A 15,124-nucleotide genomic window follows, 5' to 3' on the forward strand; every position below is an offset into this window, starting at 1 on the left:
ACCCCTTGACCACCCCAAATGACCCCCAGACCACTCCTTGGCCATTCCCAGTGACCCCTTGACCACCCCAGACCACCCCAAATGACCCCCTGACCACCCTGAATGACCACTGGACCACCCCTAGACCACCCCTTGGCCACCTCAAGTGACCCCTGACCACTCCCAATGACCCCTTGACCACCTGGAATGACCCCTTGACCATCTCTTGGCCACCCTGAATGACCACTGCCCACCCCCAAGTCCCCCACACCACCCCAAATGACCACTGACCACCCCTTGGTCATTCTGAATGACCCTCAGACCACCCCAAATGACCACTTGACCATCCCTGACCACCCCAAATGACCACTGACCACCCCAAATGACCACTGCCCACCACACCATCACACCAACTCAACCCTTTATTGCACACAGCCGCTGACCACTGACCACTGTCCGGAGCTGTCCGGCCGCTAGCGGACGTTGTGGTAGAGCCGGACGAGCTCCGGCCACTCGGCCAAAGCCTGCAGGAGGCGCTGCAGCTGACCCCTTGACCCCTCGGACAGCTCCAGCCGCGCCCGAGGCTCGAACTCCACGGCGGCCGAGAGTGGCCGGAGCCCTGCGGCCAGCAGGCCTCGCTGGACATCGGCCAGGGCGGAGGGAGAGCAGAGGAACTGCGGGGGAGGGAGGGAGTGGTCAGTGGGGTGGTCAAGGGGTCAGTTGGATGGTCAGGGGTCATTCAGGGTGGTCAGGGATGGGCAGTGGTCAGTTGGGTGGTCAAGGGGTCAGCTGGTTGGGCAAAGGGTCAGTTGGGTAGTCAAGTGGTCAGTTGGGTGGTCAAGGGGAGGTCAGGGGTCATTCAGGGTGGTCAGCGACCACTGGGGGGTGGTTGGGATGGTCAGTGGTCACTGGGGTGGTCAAGGGGTCAGTTAGGGTGGTCAGTGGTCATTCGGGGTGGTCAGTGATGGGTAGTGGTCAGTGGGTGGTCAGTGGTGGCCAAAGGGTCAGCTGGGGATGGGCAGTGGTCAGTTGGGTGGTCAGGGGGTGGTCAGTGATGGTCAGGGGTGGTCAGTGGTCAGTGATGGTCAATGATCAGTGATGGTCAGTAGCCATTGGTCAGTGATGGTCAGTAGCCATTGGTCAGTGATGGTCAGTGATCAGTGATGGTCAATGGCCAGTAGCCAATGGTCTGTGGTCAGTAGTCAATGGTCAGTGATGGTCAGTGGTCAATAGTCAGTGGTCAGTTGTCAGTGGTCAGTGATGGTCAGCAGTCAGTGGTCAGTACTCAATGGTCAGTGGTCAGTGGTCACTCACCTTGAGCTCGTCCTCCCCTTCGGCCACCACGTCCTGAGCTCCGGCCAGCAGAGCCACCTCCAGTGCAGCCTCCATGGCCGAGTGACCAGAGTGACCATCAGAGTGACCAGAGTGACCATCAGAGTGATCAGAGGGACCAGAGTGACCATCAGAGTGACCATCAGAGTGACCACTGACCGCCGCGGCTGCGGCCACTCTGACCACCCCGACGCGCTCAAAGCTCTGCCGGACACCTTCGGCCAGAGAGCCCCTGGGGGAGGAGAGTGACCATGAGTGACCACTGAGTGACCATTGAGTGACCACTGAGTGACCACTGAGTGACCATGAGTGACCACTGAGTGACCACTGAGTGACCACTGAGTGACCACTGAGCCCCTGGGGGAGCAGAGTGACCACTGAGTGACCACTGAGTGACCAGTGAGTGACCACTGAGTGACCCCAACCCATTTTTTGTGCCCCAAACCCAAATTTTTGTCTCTCTAACCCAAATTTTGGGGTTTTTAACCCAAATTTTGGTGTCCCAAACCCATTTTTTGGGCTTCCAAACCCAAAATTTTTTTCCCAAATTTGGTGTTTTCTCACCCGAATTTTGGGGGTTTTATCCCATTTTTTTGGCTCCCAAACCCAAATTTTGTCTTTTTCCCAAATTCTGTGTTTTCTCACCCAAATTTGCTGAGGATCCTGCAAATTTTGGGTTTTTCTCACCCGAATTTTGGGGGTTCTTCCCCAAATTTTGGGTTTTTTCCCCGAATTTTGGGGTTTTTTCCCAAATTTCAGGTTTTTCTCACCTGAATTTTGGGGTTTTTTCCCCCGGATTTCGTGTTTTTTCCCAAATTTGGTGGTTTCTTTCCCAAATTTTTGGTTTTTCTCACCCGAATTTGGAGGGTTTTCCCAAATTTTGGGTTTTTTCCCCAAATTCCGTGTTTTCTCACCCGAATTTGCTGAGGATCCCGCGAATTTTGGGTTTTTCTCACCCAAATTTCATGGTTTTTTCCCAAATTTTGCTGTTTTCTCACCCGAATTTTGGGGGTTTTTCCCCAAATTTGGTGATTTTTTCCCAAATTTTGGGTTTTTTCCCCCGAATTTGGTGGTTTTTTTCCCAAATTTGGCATTTTCTCACACGAATTTTGGGTTTTTTTCCCGAATTTTGGGGTATTTTCCCAATTTTTTAGGGTATTTAACCCATTTTTTGGTGTCCCGAACCCAAATTTCGAGGTCCCAAACCCGAATTTGGTGTTTTTTGCCCAAATTCTGTGTTTTCTCACCCAAATTTACTGAGGATTCCACGAATTTTGGGTTTTTCTCCCCCAAATTTGGTGGTTTTTTCCCAAATTTTGGTGTTTTCTCACTCAAATTTTGGGTTTTTCTCACCCGAATTTTGGGGTTTTTTGCCCAAATTTTGTGTTTTTTCCCAAATTTCGTGTTTTTTCCCAAATTCCGTGTTTTCTCACCCGAATTTGCTGAGGATCCCGCGCAGCTCCTGCTGACTCCGCCGAGGATTTTCCGTTTGCAGCTCGAGGAGCAAAGCTGAACCTCCAGGACCTCTGACCTCCAGCAGCAGCTGCGATTTTGGGTCCTGGGAGGGAAAAAAACGGGGAATTTGGGAAAATTTGGAATTTCCGAGAATTTCACCTAAAAATCCTGCGAAAATCCCACAAAAATTGCATTAAAAATGACCAAAAAATGCCAAAAATTGGCATAAAATAGCCAAAAAATTGCTTTTTTTTGGGATTTTGGGTCCTGGGGGGGAAAAAAACAGGGAATTTGGGAAAATCCCAAAATTGCCAAAATTCACCCCAAAAATCCTGCGAAAATCCCACGAAAATCGCACTTAAAATGACCAAAAAACACCAAAAATACACCCAAAATTGGCATAAAAATCACTTTTTTTCTGGGATTTTGGGTCCTGGGGGGAGAAAAATTGGGAATTTGGGAAAATCCCAAAATTGCTGAAATTCACCCCAAAAATCCTCCGAAAATCCCACCAAAATGGCACTTAAAATGACCAAAAAACACCAAAAATCACCATAAAATAGCCCAAAAAATCGCTTTATTTCTGGGATTTTGGGTCCTGGGGGGGGAAAAAAACGGAGAATTTGGGAAAATTTGGAATTTCTGAGAATTTCACCCCAAAATCCTATGAAAATCCCATGAAAATCCCATTTAAAATGACCAAAAACCAACAAAAATACACCCAAAATTGGCATAAAAATCTCATTTTTTTTCCAGAATTTTTGGCGATTTTGAGGTCCTGGAGATCCCAAAATTCTCCAAAATTCCCCAAAATTCCCCCAGAATTACCCAAAATTCCCCCTTGAAGCTCCAAAATCCCAGTAAAAACCCCCAAAATTCACCCAAAATCGCCAAAAAATCCCATTTTTTCCCAGGATTTTTGGGTATTTTGAGGTCTTGAAGATCCCAAAATCCCCAAAATTTCCCCAAATTCCCCCAAAATTCTCATAAATTCCCTTAAAATTCCCCAAAATTCCCCCTTGAAGCTCCAAAATCCCATTAAAAACCCCCAAAATTGCCTTAAAAATCCCATTTTTTTTCCCAAAATTTGGGGGATTTTTGGGTATTTTGAGGTCCTGCAGATCCCAAAATTCCCCAAAAATTCCCAAAATCCCCAAATCCCCCTAAAAATCCCAAAATGCTCATTAAAATCCCATTTAAAACCCCCAAAATCCACCCAAAATCGCCAAAAAATCCCATTTTTTCCCAGGATTTTGTGGTATTTTGAGGTCCTGAAGATCCCAAAATCCCCAAAATTTTCCAAAATTCCCCAAAAAATCCCCAAAATTCCCCCTTGAAGCTCCAAAATCCCATTAAAAACCCCCAAAATTGCCTTAAAAATCCCATTTTTTCCCCAAAATTTGGGGGATTTTCGGGGATTTTGAGGTCCTGGAGATCCCAAAAATTCCCCAAAAATTCCCAAAATCCCCAAATCCCCCCAAAAAATCCCAAAATTCTCAAAAATATCCCATTAAAACCCCCAAAATCCACCCAAAATCGCCAAAAAATCCCATTTTTTCCCAGGATTTTCAGGGATTTTGAGGTCCTGAAGATCCCAAAATCCCCAAAATTTTCCAAAATTCCCAAAATATCCCCAAAATTCCCCCTTGAAGCTCCAAAATCCCATTAAAAACCCCCAAATTTGCCTTAAAAATCCCTTTTTTTCCAAAATTCAGGGGATTTTTAGGTCCTGTAGATCCCAAAATTCCCCAAAAATTCCCAAAATCCCCAAATCCCCCTAAAAAATCCCAAAATGCTCATTAAAATCCCATTTAAAACCCCCAAAATTCACCCAAAATCACCAAAAAATCCCTTTTTTTCCCAGGATTTTTGGGTATTTTGAGGTCCTGAAGGTCCCAAAATCCCCAAAATTTCCCCAAATTCCCCCAAAATTCTCATAAATTCCCTTAAAATTCCCCAAAATTCCCCCTTGAAGCTCCAAAATCCCATTAAAATCCCCCAAAATTGCCTTAAAAATCCCATTTTTTTTCCCAAAATTTGGGGGATTTTCGGGGATTTTGAGGTCCTGGAGATCCCAAAAATTCCCAAAATCCCCAAATCCCCCCAAAAAATCCCAAAATGCTCATTAAAATCCCATTTAAAACCCCCAAAATCCACCCAAAATCGCAAAAAAATCCCATTTTTTCCCAGGATTTTCGGGTATTTTGAGGTCCTGAAGATCCCAAAATTCCCCCAAAATTTCCCAAAATCCCCAAAATCCCAAATTTTCCCCCAAATTTCCCACCTGGGCAGGTCGGATCGCAGCCTCGATGGACGCCTTGGGCATGTTGTGGGACCTGCAGAGCTGCAGCGCCGCGGCCAGCGAGGGGTTAAGGGACGGGTCAGCGCCGCCGGCTGGATTTGGGGGGAAAAATGGGGAATTTGGGAAAAATGGGGATTTTGGGAAAAATGGGAAATTTGGGAGTTTGGGGTAAAAACGGGAGAAATGGGGATTTTGGGGGGAAAAACCGGGATTTTGGGAAAAATGGGAAATTTGGGGAAAATGGGAATTTGGGGGGAAAAACGGGGATTTTGGGAAAAATGGGAAATTTGGGGAAAATGGGGAGTTTGGGGTTAAGGGAAGGGTCAGTGCCGCCGGCTGGGATTGGGGGAAAAATGGGAAATTTGGGAAAAATGGGAAATTTGGGAGTTTGGGGAAAAAGGGACAGGTCAGTGCCACCGGCTGGAATTGGGGGGAAAAACCAGGATTTTGGGAAAAATGGGAAATTTGGGAGTTTGGGTTAAGGGACGGGTCAGTGCTGCCGGCTGGAATTGGGGGAAAAACGGGAAATTTGGGAAAAATGGGAAATTTGGGAGTTTGGGAAAAATGGGAAATTTGGGAAAAATGGGGAGTTTGGGGAAAATGGGGATTTTGGGAAAAAATGGGAAATTTGGGGATTTGGGGTTAAGGGAAGGGTCAGCGCCGCCGGCTGGGATTGGGGGGAAAAATGGGGATTTTGGGAAAAATGGGAATTTTGGGAAAAATGGGAAATTTGGGATAAATGGGAGTTTGGGGTTAAGGGACGGGTCAGCGCCGCCGGCTGGAATTGGGGAGAAAAATGGGGAATTTGGGAAAAATGGGGATTTGGGGAAAATGGGAAAAATGGGGATTTTGGGAAAAATGGGAAAAAATGAGAGTTTGGGGGGAAATGGGGAGCTGGGAGGAAAAATGGGAATTTTGGAAAAAATGGGAAATTTGGGAGTTTGGGAAAAATGGGGAAAAAATGGGGAAAATGGGGAGTTTGGGGTTAAGGGATGGGTCAGTGCAGCCGGCTGGAGTTTGGGGAGAAAAACGGGGATTTGGGGAAAAAATGAGAAATTTGGGAGTTTGGGGAAAACAGCACGGGTCAGCGCCGCTGGCTGGGATTTGGGGGGAAAAATGGGGATTTTGGGAAAAATGGGAGTTTGGGGAAAATGGGGAGTTTGGGGAGAAAAACAGGGATTTTGGGATTTGGGGAGTTTGGGGAGTTTTGGGGAAAAATGGGGATTTGGGAGGAAAAATGGGAATTTTGGGAAAAATGGGAAATTTGGGAGTTTGGGGTTAAGGGTCGGGTCAGCGCCGCCGGCTGGATTTGGGGGAAAAATGGGAAATTTGGGAAAAATGGGAAATTTGGGGATTTTGGGAAAAATGGGAAATTTGGGAAAAATGGGAAATTTGGGGATTTTGGGAAAAATGGGAAATTTGGGAAAAATGGGAAATTTGGGGATTTTGGGAAAAATGGGAAATTTGGGAAAAATGGGAAAAAAATGGGAATTTGGGAGTTTGGGGTTAAGGGAAGGGTCAGCGCTGCCGGCTGGATTGGGGGGAAAAACGGGAAATTTGGGAAAAATGGGAAATTTGGGGATTTGGGGGGAAAAATGGGGATTTTGGGAAAAAATGGGAAATTTGGGAATTTGGGGGGAAATGGGGAGTTGGGAGGAAAAACGGGAATTTTGGGAAAAATGGGAAAAAATGAGAATTTGGGGAAAATGGGGAGTTTGGGGTTAAGGGTCGGGTCAGCGCCGCCGGCTGGGTTTGGGGGGAAAACCAGGATTTTGGGAAAAATGGGAAAAAATGAGAGTTTGGGGAAAATGGGGAGTTTGGGAAAAATGAGGAAAAAATGGGGATTTTGGGAGTTTGGGGTTAAGGGTCAGGTCAGTGCCGCCGGCTGGAGTTTGGGGGAAAAATAGGAAATTTGGGAAAAATGGGGGAAAAATGGGGATTTTGGAGAAAATGGGAATTTTGGGGGAAAATGGGGATTTTGGGAAAAATGAGAAAAACGGGGATTTTGGGAAAAATGGGAATTTGGGAATTTGGGGAAAAAGGGACAGGTCAGCGCCGCCGGCTGGGTTTGGGGGAAAAATGGGGATTTTGGTAAAAATGGGAAAAAAATGAGAGTTTGGGGAAAATGGGGATTTTGGGAGTTTGGGGTTAAGGGTCGGGTCAGTGCCGCCGGCTGGAGTTTGGGGGGAAAAACGGGGATTTTGGGAAAAATGGGAAATTTGGGAGTTTGGGGAAAACAGCACGGGTCAGTGCAGCCAGCTGGGATTTGGGGGGAAAAATGGGAATTTTGGGGAAAATGGGGATTTGAGGGGAAAATGGGAATTTTGGGGGGAAAATGGGGAATTTGGGAATAATGGGAAAAATGGGGATTTAGGGAAAAAGGGACAGGTCAGCGCCGCCGGCTGGATTGGGGGAAAAAATGGGGATTTTGGGAAAAATGGGAAATTTGGGAAAAATGGGGAGTTTGGGGAAAATGGGGGAAAAATGGGAAATTTGGGAAAAAATGGGAAAAATGGGGAGTTTGGGGGAAAATGGGAATTTTGGGGAAAATGGGAGTTTGGGGGGAAAAATGGGATTTTGGGAAAAACGGGGATTTGGGGGGAAAAACCAGGATTTTGGGGAAAATGGGAATTTGGGGAGTTTGGGAGAAAAACGGGAACTTGGGGAAAAATGGGAATTTTGGGGGAAATGGGAGTTTGGGGAAAAAATGGGGAAAACGGGAATTTGGGGAGTTTGGGAGAAAAACCGGGAATTTGGGGAAAAAAAATGGGAATTTGGGGAAAATGCGAATCGGGGGAAAAACAGGGATTTTGGGAAAAATGGGGAGTTTGGAGAAAAAACGGGAATTTGGGAAAAATGGGGATTTGGGGAAAAAATGGGAATTTTGGGGAAAAAAACGAGAAGTTTGGGAAAATCGGGAAAATGAGGGAAACAGGGAAATAAGGACTCGGGAAAACGGGGAAACCAGAGAACTGGGAATCCTCCTGTCCCATATCGCGATATCCCCGCTCCCCCCACCGCTCTATATCGCGATATCCCCAAACCCATATCGCGATATTCCCAAACCCATATCGCGACATTCCCATTCATATCGCGACACCTCTGGCCGCCGCCCGCAGCATCTGCGCCAGCCGCTGGAAGGTCCTGCTGCGCTCGGCGTCCCGCGGCCCCTTCACGTTGCGCACCTTGGACCAGCGGTTGTGGCCGGCCATGCCCCGCCGCGCCTCGCCCTGCCCGGGCGGCAGAACTACGCGAGGCCGGGGATCGGCGGCCCGGGGTAGGCCGCGGAGGGTGGAGAGGCAGCGGGAGAGCGGCGGGAGCGGCGCGGGGAGGCTCGGCGGGGAGTTCGGGGGTTTCGCGGGGCGGGGGAGGCAGGAATGGGGGGAATTCGGGAGGTTTGGGGCGCCGAAGTGGCTCAGGAACCAACAGGATCTCCCCGGAGCGGAGAGCCGCCCGCTGAGCGCCGCCATGATGGTCAGCCCGGCTCTGCCGCGCGGGGCACGGCGGGAGACAACGCGATTTGCATAACCACGCCCACCGCCCGGAAACCCGCCCTTCTGATTGGCTGTTGGTTGTGTATTTGCATAACCACGCCCCCAGCCGCGGGGATTGACAGCGAGATTAGCATAAAGGTGATGTCATCGCGCTTGGTTTGCATAGCCACGCCCCTTTATGCAAATAAAGCGGGAAATGGGATGTTAATGAGCTCATTTGCATAATTAGGCGATTTAGGGAAATAAAGACACCGGAGGGGGGGAGGGGCGGGGCTGAGGGTGGGTAATGAGGTGATTTGAATAGCCACGCCCCCTTTTCGGGGGTTTGGGGACTGTGGCCGGTCAGGGTCACGGTGTCCACTCAGTGTCCACTCAGGGTCCGGTCAGGGGTGTGGTCAGTGGGTGTGGTCAGTCTCTGGTCAGTGTCTGGTCAGTGTGTGTGGTCAGTGTCTGGTCAGTGTCTGGTCATTATCTGGTCAGTCTCTGGTCATTATCTGGTCACTCTCTGGTCACTGTCTGGTCACTCTCTGGTCAGTGTCTGGTCAGTTGTCCACTCAGTCTCTGGTCACTCTCTGGTCAGTGTCTGGTCAGTGTGTGTGGTCAGTGTCTGGTCATTATCTGGTCACTCTCTGGTCAGTGTCTGGTCACTCTCTGGTCACTCTCTGGTCAGTATCTGGTCACTCTCTGGTCAGTTGTCCACTCATGTCTACTCATGGTCACAATGTTTGCTCATTGGGTGTGGTCAGTTGGTCAGTGTCTGGTCAGTGTCTGGGCAATTTCCTGTCATTGGGTGTGGTCACTCCCTGGTCACTCTCTGGTCACTCTCTGGTCAGTGGGTGTGGCCAGTTGTCCACTCAGTGTCACTCATGGTCACACTGGTCAGTGGGTGTGGTCAGTTGGTCAGTGGGTGTGGTCAGTTGGTCAGTTTCCGGTCACAGTGTCACTCATGGTCACACTGTGTGGTCAGTGGGTGTGGTCAGTTGGTCAGTTGGTCAGTTGGTCAGTTGTCCACTCAGTGTCACTCCTGGTCACACTGTTTGGTCACAGGGTTTGGTCAGTGGGCGTGGGGTGGGGTGGGGGAGGGGAGGATGGACAGACAGACAGATGAACAGAGGAATGGGGGATGGGCAGGTGGGATGGACAGGTGGACAGCAGGACGGACAGATGGACAGTTGAGATGGACAGATGGACAGATGGACAAGGGGAATTGGGATGGACAGGTGGACAGACAGGTGGACAGAAGGAATGGAGGGACGGATGGACAAGGTGGACAGACGGACAGATGAACAGGAGGGATGAGTGGACAGCAGGATGGACAGCTGGACAGACAGATGGACATTGGGATGGACAGACAGATGGACAGCTGGACAGGAGGATGGACAGGAAGGATGGAGAGATGGACAGATGGACAGGAGGGATGGATAGATGGATGGATGGACAGATGGACAGGACGATGGACAGGAAGGATGGAGAGATGGACAGCTGGGATGGACAGATGGACAGACAGATGGACATTGGGATGGATGGACAGAAGGAATGGACAGACAGACAGACTGAGGAATGGACAGACGGACGGATGGACAGCTGGACAAATGGACAGAGGGACGGACGGATGGATGGATGGACAGATGGACGTTTGGACATTTGGGGTGGACAGACAGATGGACAGCTGGACAGGAGGATGGACCGGAAGGACGGAGAGATGGACAGCTGGACAAGGGGATGGACAGACGGACATTTGGCCAATCCGGACGGACAGACGGACAGCCCATCCCCCCCCCCGCCCCTCCCCCCCCCGCAGTTCCCCTTCCTCCCCCAGCTCCGCCGATGACGTCACCGCGGTCAGCCCCGCCCGCCCCTCCCCCACCGCCCTTCCTGCCCCTCCCCCCCCCGCCCCTCCCCCACCCACTTCCGCTATTTTTGGGGCTCCGGAGGGACAGAGATGGAGCTGGGGGGGCTGCTGCTGCTGGGGGCAGGTGGGATTTGGGGATTTTGGGGAAAATTTGGGGATTTTGGGGGGATTTGGGGGAGTTTGAAGTATTGGAAATTTGGGGGAATTTGGGGAAATTTGATGGAAATTTGGGTGATTTTGGGAAGTTTGGCGAAATTTGAAATTTGGGGTCATTTGGGGGTCCTTTTGGAAATCTGTGAAAAATTGGGGAAATCGGGCAAAATTTGGGGAGTTGAAATTTGGGAATTTGGAGATTTGGGAAATTGGGATCATTTTGGGAAGTTTGGGGAATTTGGAGTGATTTTGGGAAAATTCGGGGAGTTTGGAAATTTGGGAAAAATTTGGGGGATTGGGGGATGGGGAAATTTGGGATTTGAGGGGAATCCGGGGAAAAATTTGGGGTCATTTTGGGAAATTTTGGAGAAATTTTGGGTAATTTTGGGTAATTTGGGGGAAATTTGGGGTCACCTGGGGGAGTTTGGGGTAATTTGGGGTCATTTTGGGGTCATTTTAGGGTCATTTGGGGATTTTTGGGCTCCCCGGGGGGGTTGGGCTCAGCCAGCCCTCAGGGTGACCCAAAATTTCTGCTTTTCGGGTGAAATTTGGGGTTTTGAGAGCCGAAATTGTGCAATTTGGGATTTCGAAACCCAAACTTGGTGGTTTTGGGGTGAAATTTGGGGTGCTGAGCTCCAAAATTCACCTTTTTTGGGGGAAATTTGGGATCTCAAAATCCAATCAGTGGCTTTTGGGGTGGAATTTGGGAGATTTCACCCCAAAAATTGCTGTCTGGGGGGAAATTTTGGCTCTCGAACCCCCAAATTGGGGAAAATCAGGAAATTTCGGGGAGGGGAGAATTCGTGTTTTAGATGTTTTCCCAATTTCCCCATTTTCCCCCAATTTTTCCCCATTTTCCCTTCATTTCCCTCATTATTTTCCCCATTTTTCCCCTTTTTTCCCCAATTTCCCTGTTTCTCTCCCCATTTTCCCCATTTTTTCCCATTATTTTCCCATTTCCCCCATTTCTCTCCCCATTATTTCCCATTTCTCTCCCCAATTTCCCCATTTTTCTCCACAATTTCCCCAATTTCCTGGTTTCTCTCCCCATTATTTCCCATTTTTCCCCAATTATTTCAATTTTTCCCCATTATTTCCCATTTTTCCCCAATTTCCCCCATTTTTCCTGTTTTTTTTCCCCAATTTTCCCAATTTCCCGGGTTTTCCCCCACTATTTCCCCATTTCTCTCCCCATTATTTCCCATTTTCCCCAATTTTCCCAATTTCTCCCCAATTTTCACAATTTTTCCCCCATTTTTCCCTGTTTTTTCCCCCAATTTTCCCAATTTCCCGTTTTTTCCCCCATTCTTTCCCCATTATTTCCCATTATTTCCCCAATATTTTCCCCATTTTTTCCCATTTTTCCCCAATTTTCCTGTTTTCCCGGTTTTTCTCCCCATTATTTCCCAATTTTCCCCATTTTTCCCATTTCCCCCATTTTTCTCCCCATTATTTCCCCACTATTTTCCCCATTTCCCCCCAATTTTCCCAATTTTCCCCCATTTTTCCCTGTTTTTTTCCCCAATTTTCCCAATTTCCCCATTTTTCCCAATTTTCCTGTTTTCCCCGTTTTTCCCCCATTATTTCCCATTTTTCCCAATTTTCCCAATTTCCCCATTTTTCCCCTATTTTTCCCCCAATTTTCCCATTTTCCCCAATTTTCCCAATTTTCCCCAATTTTCCCAATTTTTCCCCATTATTTCCCATTATTTCCCCATTTTTCCCCCATTTTTCCCCAATTTTCCCCAAATTTCCCGTTTTCCCCATTTTTCCCCCCAATTTTCCCATTTTTCTCCCCATTTTTCCCCCATTATTTCCCATTATTTCTCATTATTTCCCCATTTTTTCCCCATTTTTCCCAATTTTCCCCATTTCTCCCCCATAATTTCCCATTTTTCTCCCCAATTTTCCCGTTTTCCCCATTTTTCCCCCGTTTTCCCGGTTTTTCTCCCCAATTTTCCCGTTTTCCCGGTTTCTCTCCCCATTTTCCCAGCGCTGAGCTCCTGCCGAGGCTCCTGGCTGGACCTGCAGAGCCCCAAAGTGTTCCCAGGAGATCCCAAAGCAGCTTTTGGGACTTCCCTGGTGGCTTTTGGGGACAGCGGCGACGGAGGGTGAGAGACACCGAAAATCCTAAAAATAACCCAAAAAAAATCCTGGAAAATAACCCAAAAAACCTCCAAAAATAACCCCAAAAATAACCCAAAAAATCCCAAAAATAACCCCAAAAATAAGCCCAAAAATAACCCTGAAAAACTCCAAAAATAGCCCCAAAAAACCCCCAAAATAGCCCCAAGAAACCCCAAAAATAACCCAAAAATAACCCCAAAAATTAGCCCAAAAAACTCCAAAAATAACCCCAAAGAACTCCAAAAAAACCCTAAAAATAACCCCAAAAAATAACCCAAAATAACCCCAAAAATAACCCCAAAAAACCCTAGAAATAACCCCAAAAAATCCCAAAAAATAACCCCAAAAAACCTCCAAAAATAACCCCAACAAACCCACAAAAAACCCAAAAAATAACCCCAAAAGTAACCCCAAAATAACCCCAAAAAATCCCAAAAATAACCCCAAAAATAACCCAAAAAACCTCCAAAAATAACCCCAAAAATAAGCCCAAAAAACTCCAAAAAATTACCCCAAAACAAAAACCCCCAAAAACCCAAAAATAAGCCCAAAAAATCCCCCAAAACAAAACCCAAAAATAACCCCAAAAACAACCTTAAAATAAAACCCCAAAAATAACCCAAAAAACCCCAAAAATAATCCTAAAAACCCCAAAAATAAACCTAAAAATCATCCTAAAAACCCCAAAAATAACCCTAAAAACCCTAAAAATAACCCTAAAAACAAAAAAATCCCAACCCCCAAAATAACCCCAAAACTAAAAATAACCCAAAACCCAAAAATAACCCCAAAAATAACCCCAAAAACCTCTCAAAAAACCCCGAAAAAACCCCAAAAATAACCCCAAAAAACCCCAAAAATAACCCCAAAAATAACCCCAAAAAAACCCTAAAAATAACCCAGAAAATAACCTCAAAAAAAGCCCAAAAAATAACCCAAAAATAACCCCAAAAACAACCCCAAAAATAACCCCAAAAAACCCAAAAAATAACCCCAAAACCCCGAAAAACCCCCAAAATAACCCCAAAAATAATCCCAAAAACTAAAAAAATAACCCCAAAAAATCCCCAATAATCCCAAAAATAACCTCAAAATAACCCCAAAAAACACACCAAAAAACCCCAAAAAATAACCCCAAAAAATAACGCCAAGAAACTCCAAAAACCCCCAAAAAACCCAAGTAAAACCCCAAAAATAACCTCAAAAAATAACCCCAAAAACCTCCCAAAAAAACCACCAAAAAAAACCCGAAAAAAACCCCAAAAATAATCCCAAAAACTCCAAAAATAACCCCCAAAAAAACCCCACAAACCCCAAAAACAAACCCAAAAATCTCAAAAAACCCCAAATTAGCTCCAAAAAACAAAAAAAAAAATCCTTAAAAAACAACCAAAAAAAGAAATCCCAAATAACCTCCAAAAAACCCCAAAACTCCCAAAAAACCCCAAAAATAATTTCAAAAAATCCCCAAAACCCCAAAACCAAAAAAAACCACCAAAAACCCAAAAATAACTCCAAAAATCAAAAAAAAACCCCCCAAAAAATGAAAAAAAACCCAAAAAACCCCAAAATCATCTCAAAAAAACCCCAAAATCCCAAAAAACCTCCAAAACCCCAAAAACCCCAAACCCCAAATAACTCCAAAAACCCCAAAAAAACCCCCAAAAATGAAAAAACCCCAAAAAACCCCAAAAATAAAAAACCTCCGACCCCAAAAAACCCAAAACCCCAAAATAACTCCAAAAACCCCAAAATAACTCAAAACCCAACAAAAATAAAAAACCCCAAAAACGCCCAAAAAATAAAACCCCAAAAAATCCGAAAAACCTCCAAAACCCAAAACCCCCAAAATAATCCAAAAATCCCCAAAAAAACCTTAAAAATGAAAAAACCCCAAAAAAACCCAAAAAATAATCTCAAAAAAATCCCAAAAATCCCAAAAAATCCTCAAAAAACTCCCAAAACCCCAAATCCCCAAAAAAACCCCTAAAAAATCCCAAAAAAAACCCCTAAAAACCCCAAAAAAATCCCAAAAAAACCCCAAAAAAACCCAAAAAATCCCAAAAATCCCAAAAAACCCCAAAACCCCAAAAATCCCCCAAAAACTCCAAAAAAACCCCAAAACCCCCCGAAAAAACCCCAAAAATGAAAAAAAACCCAAAAAACCAAAAATAATCTCAAAAAATCAAAAAAACCCAAAAAACCCAAAAACCCCAAAAACCCCAAAACCCCCAAAATAACTCAAAATCCCAAAAAAACCCCAAAAAAATGAAAAAAAAACCAAAAAACCCAAAAATAATCTAAAAAAAAACCCCAAAAATCCCAAAAAACCTCCAAAACCCCAAAAAACCCCCAAAACCCCCCAAATAACTCCAAATCCCCCAAAAAACCCCCCCAAAATAAGAAAAACCCCAAAAGTCCCCAAAATAA

General features: G+C 46.2%; 2 protein-coding genes and 1 long non-coding RNA gene across 4 annotated transcripts in view; 2 read left to right on the forward strand and 1 right to left on the reverse strand.

Annotated features, from left to right (window-relative positions):
* The window catches only part of LOC146423751 (translational activator of cytochrome c oxidase 1-like), a 28,557-nt gene extending 19,858 nt beyond the window's left edge, over positions 1–8,699 (reverse strand). Inside the window, exons 1-5 of one of the 2 annotated variants that reach the window (XM_085044494.1) lie at positions 8,169–8,699; positions 5,051–5,160; positions 2,745–2,869; positions 1,294–1,543; positions 423–653 (exon numbers count right to left, since the gene is read on the reverse strand). In XM_085044494.1, coding sequence (XP_084900620.1) covers positions 453–653; positions 1,294–1,543; positions 2,745–2,869; positions 5,051–5,160; positions 8,169–8,538 — 1,056 coding nt within the window. In that variant the 5' untranslated portion in view covers positions 8,539–8,699 and the 3' untranslated portion in view covers positions 423–452. Of the gene's footprint in view, positions 1–388; positions 654–1,293; positions 1,544–2,744; positions 2,870–5,050; positions 5,161–8,168 lie in introns of those variants that run through there. The other variant, XM_085044493.1, reaches the window with a different exon arrangement.
* LOC146423755 (uncharacterized) lies at positions 5,995–6,420 on the forward strand. The gene is made up of 2 exons (XR_014847341.1): positions 5,995–6,045; positions 6,340–6,420. It is a non-coding gene; the product is annotated as an uncharacterized LOC146423755 (long non-coding RNA).
* Positions 8,700–10,448: 1,749 nt separating the features above from the next.
* LOC146423756 (integrin alpha-D-like) overlaps positions 10,449–15,124 on the forward strand; it is a 47,113-nt gene continuing 42,437 nt past the window's right edge. The window contains exons 1-2 of the mRNA XM_085044441.1: positions 10,449–10,538; positions 12,561–12,678. Coding sequence (XP_084900567.1) covers positions 10,505–10,538; positions 12,561–12,678 — 152 coding nt within the window. The 5' untranslated portion in view covers positions 10,449–10,504. The remainder of the gene's footprint in view (positions 10,539–12,560; positions 12,679–15,124) is intronic.

This window comes from Lichenostomus cassidix, unplaced genomic scaffold (assembly GCF_008360975.1).
Source record: "Lichenostomus cassidix isolate B80296 unplaced genomic scaffold, HeHo_3.0 HiC_scaffold_36, whole genome shotgun sequence".
Taxonomy (NCBI): Eukaryota; Metazoa; Chordata; class Aves; order Passeriformes; family Meliphagidae; genus Lichenostomus; species Lichenostomus cassidix.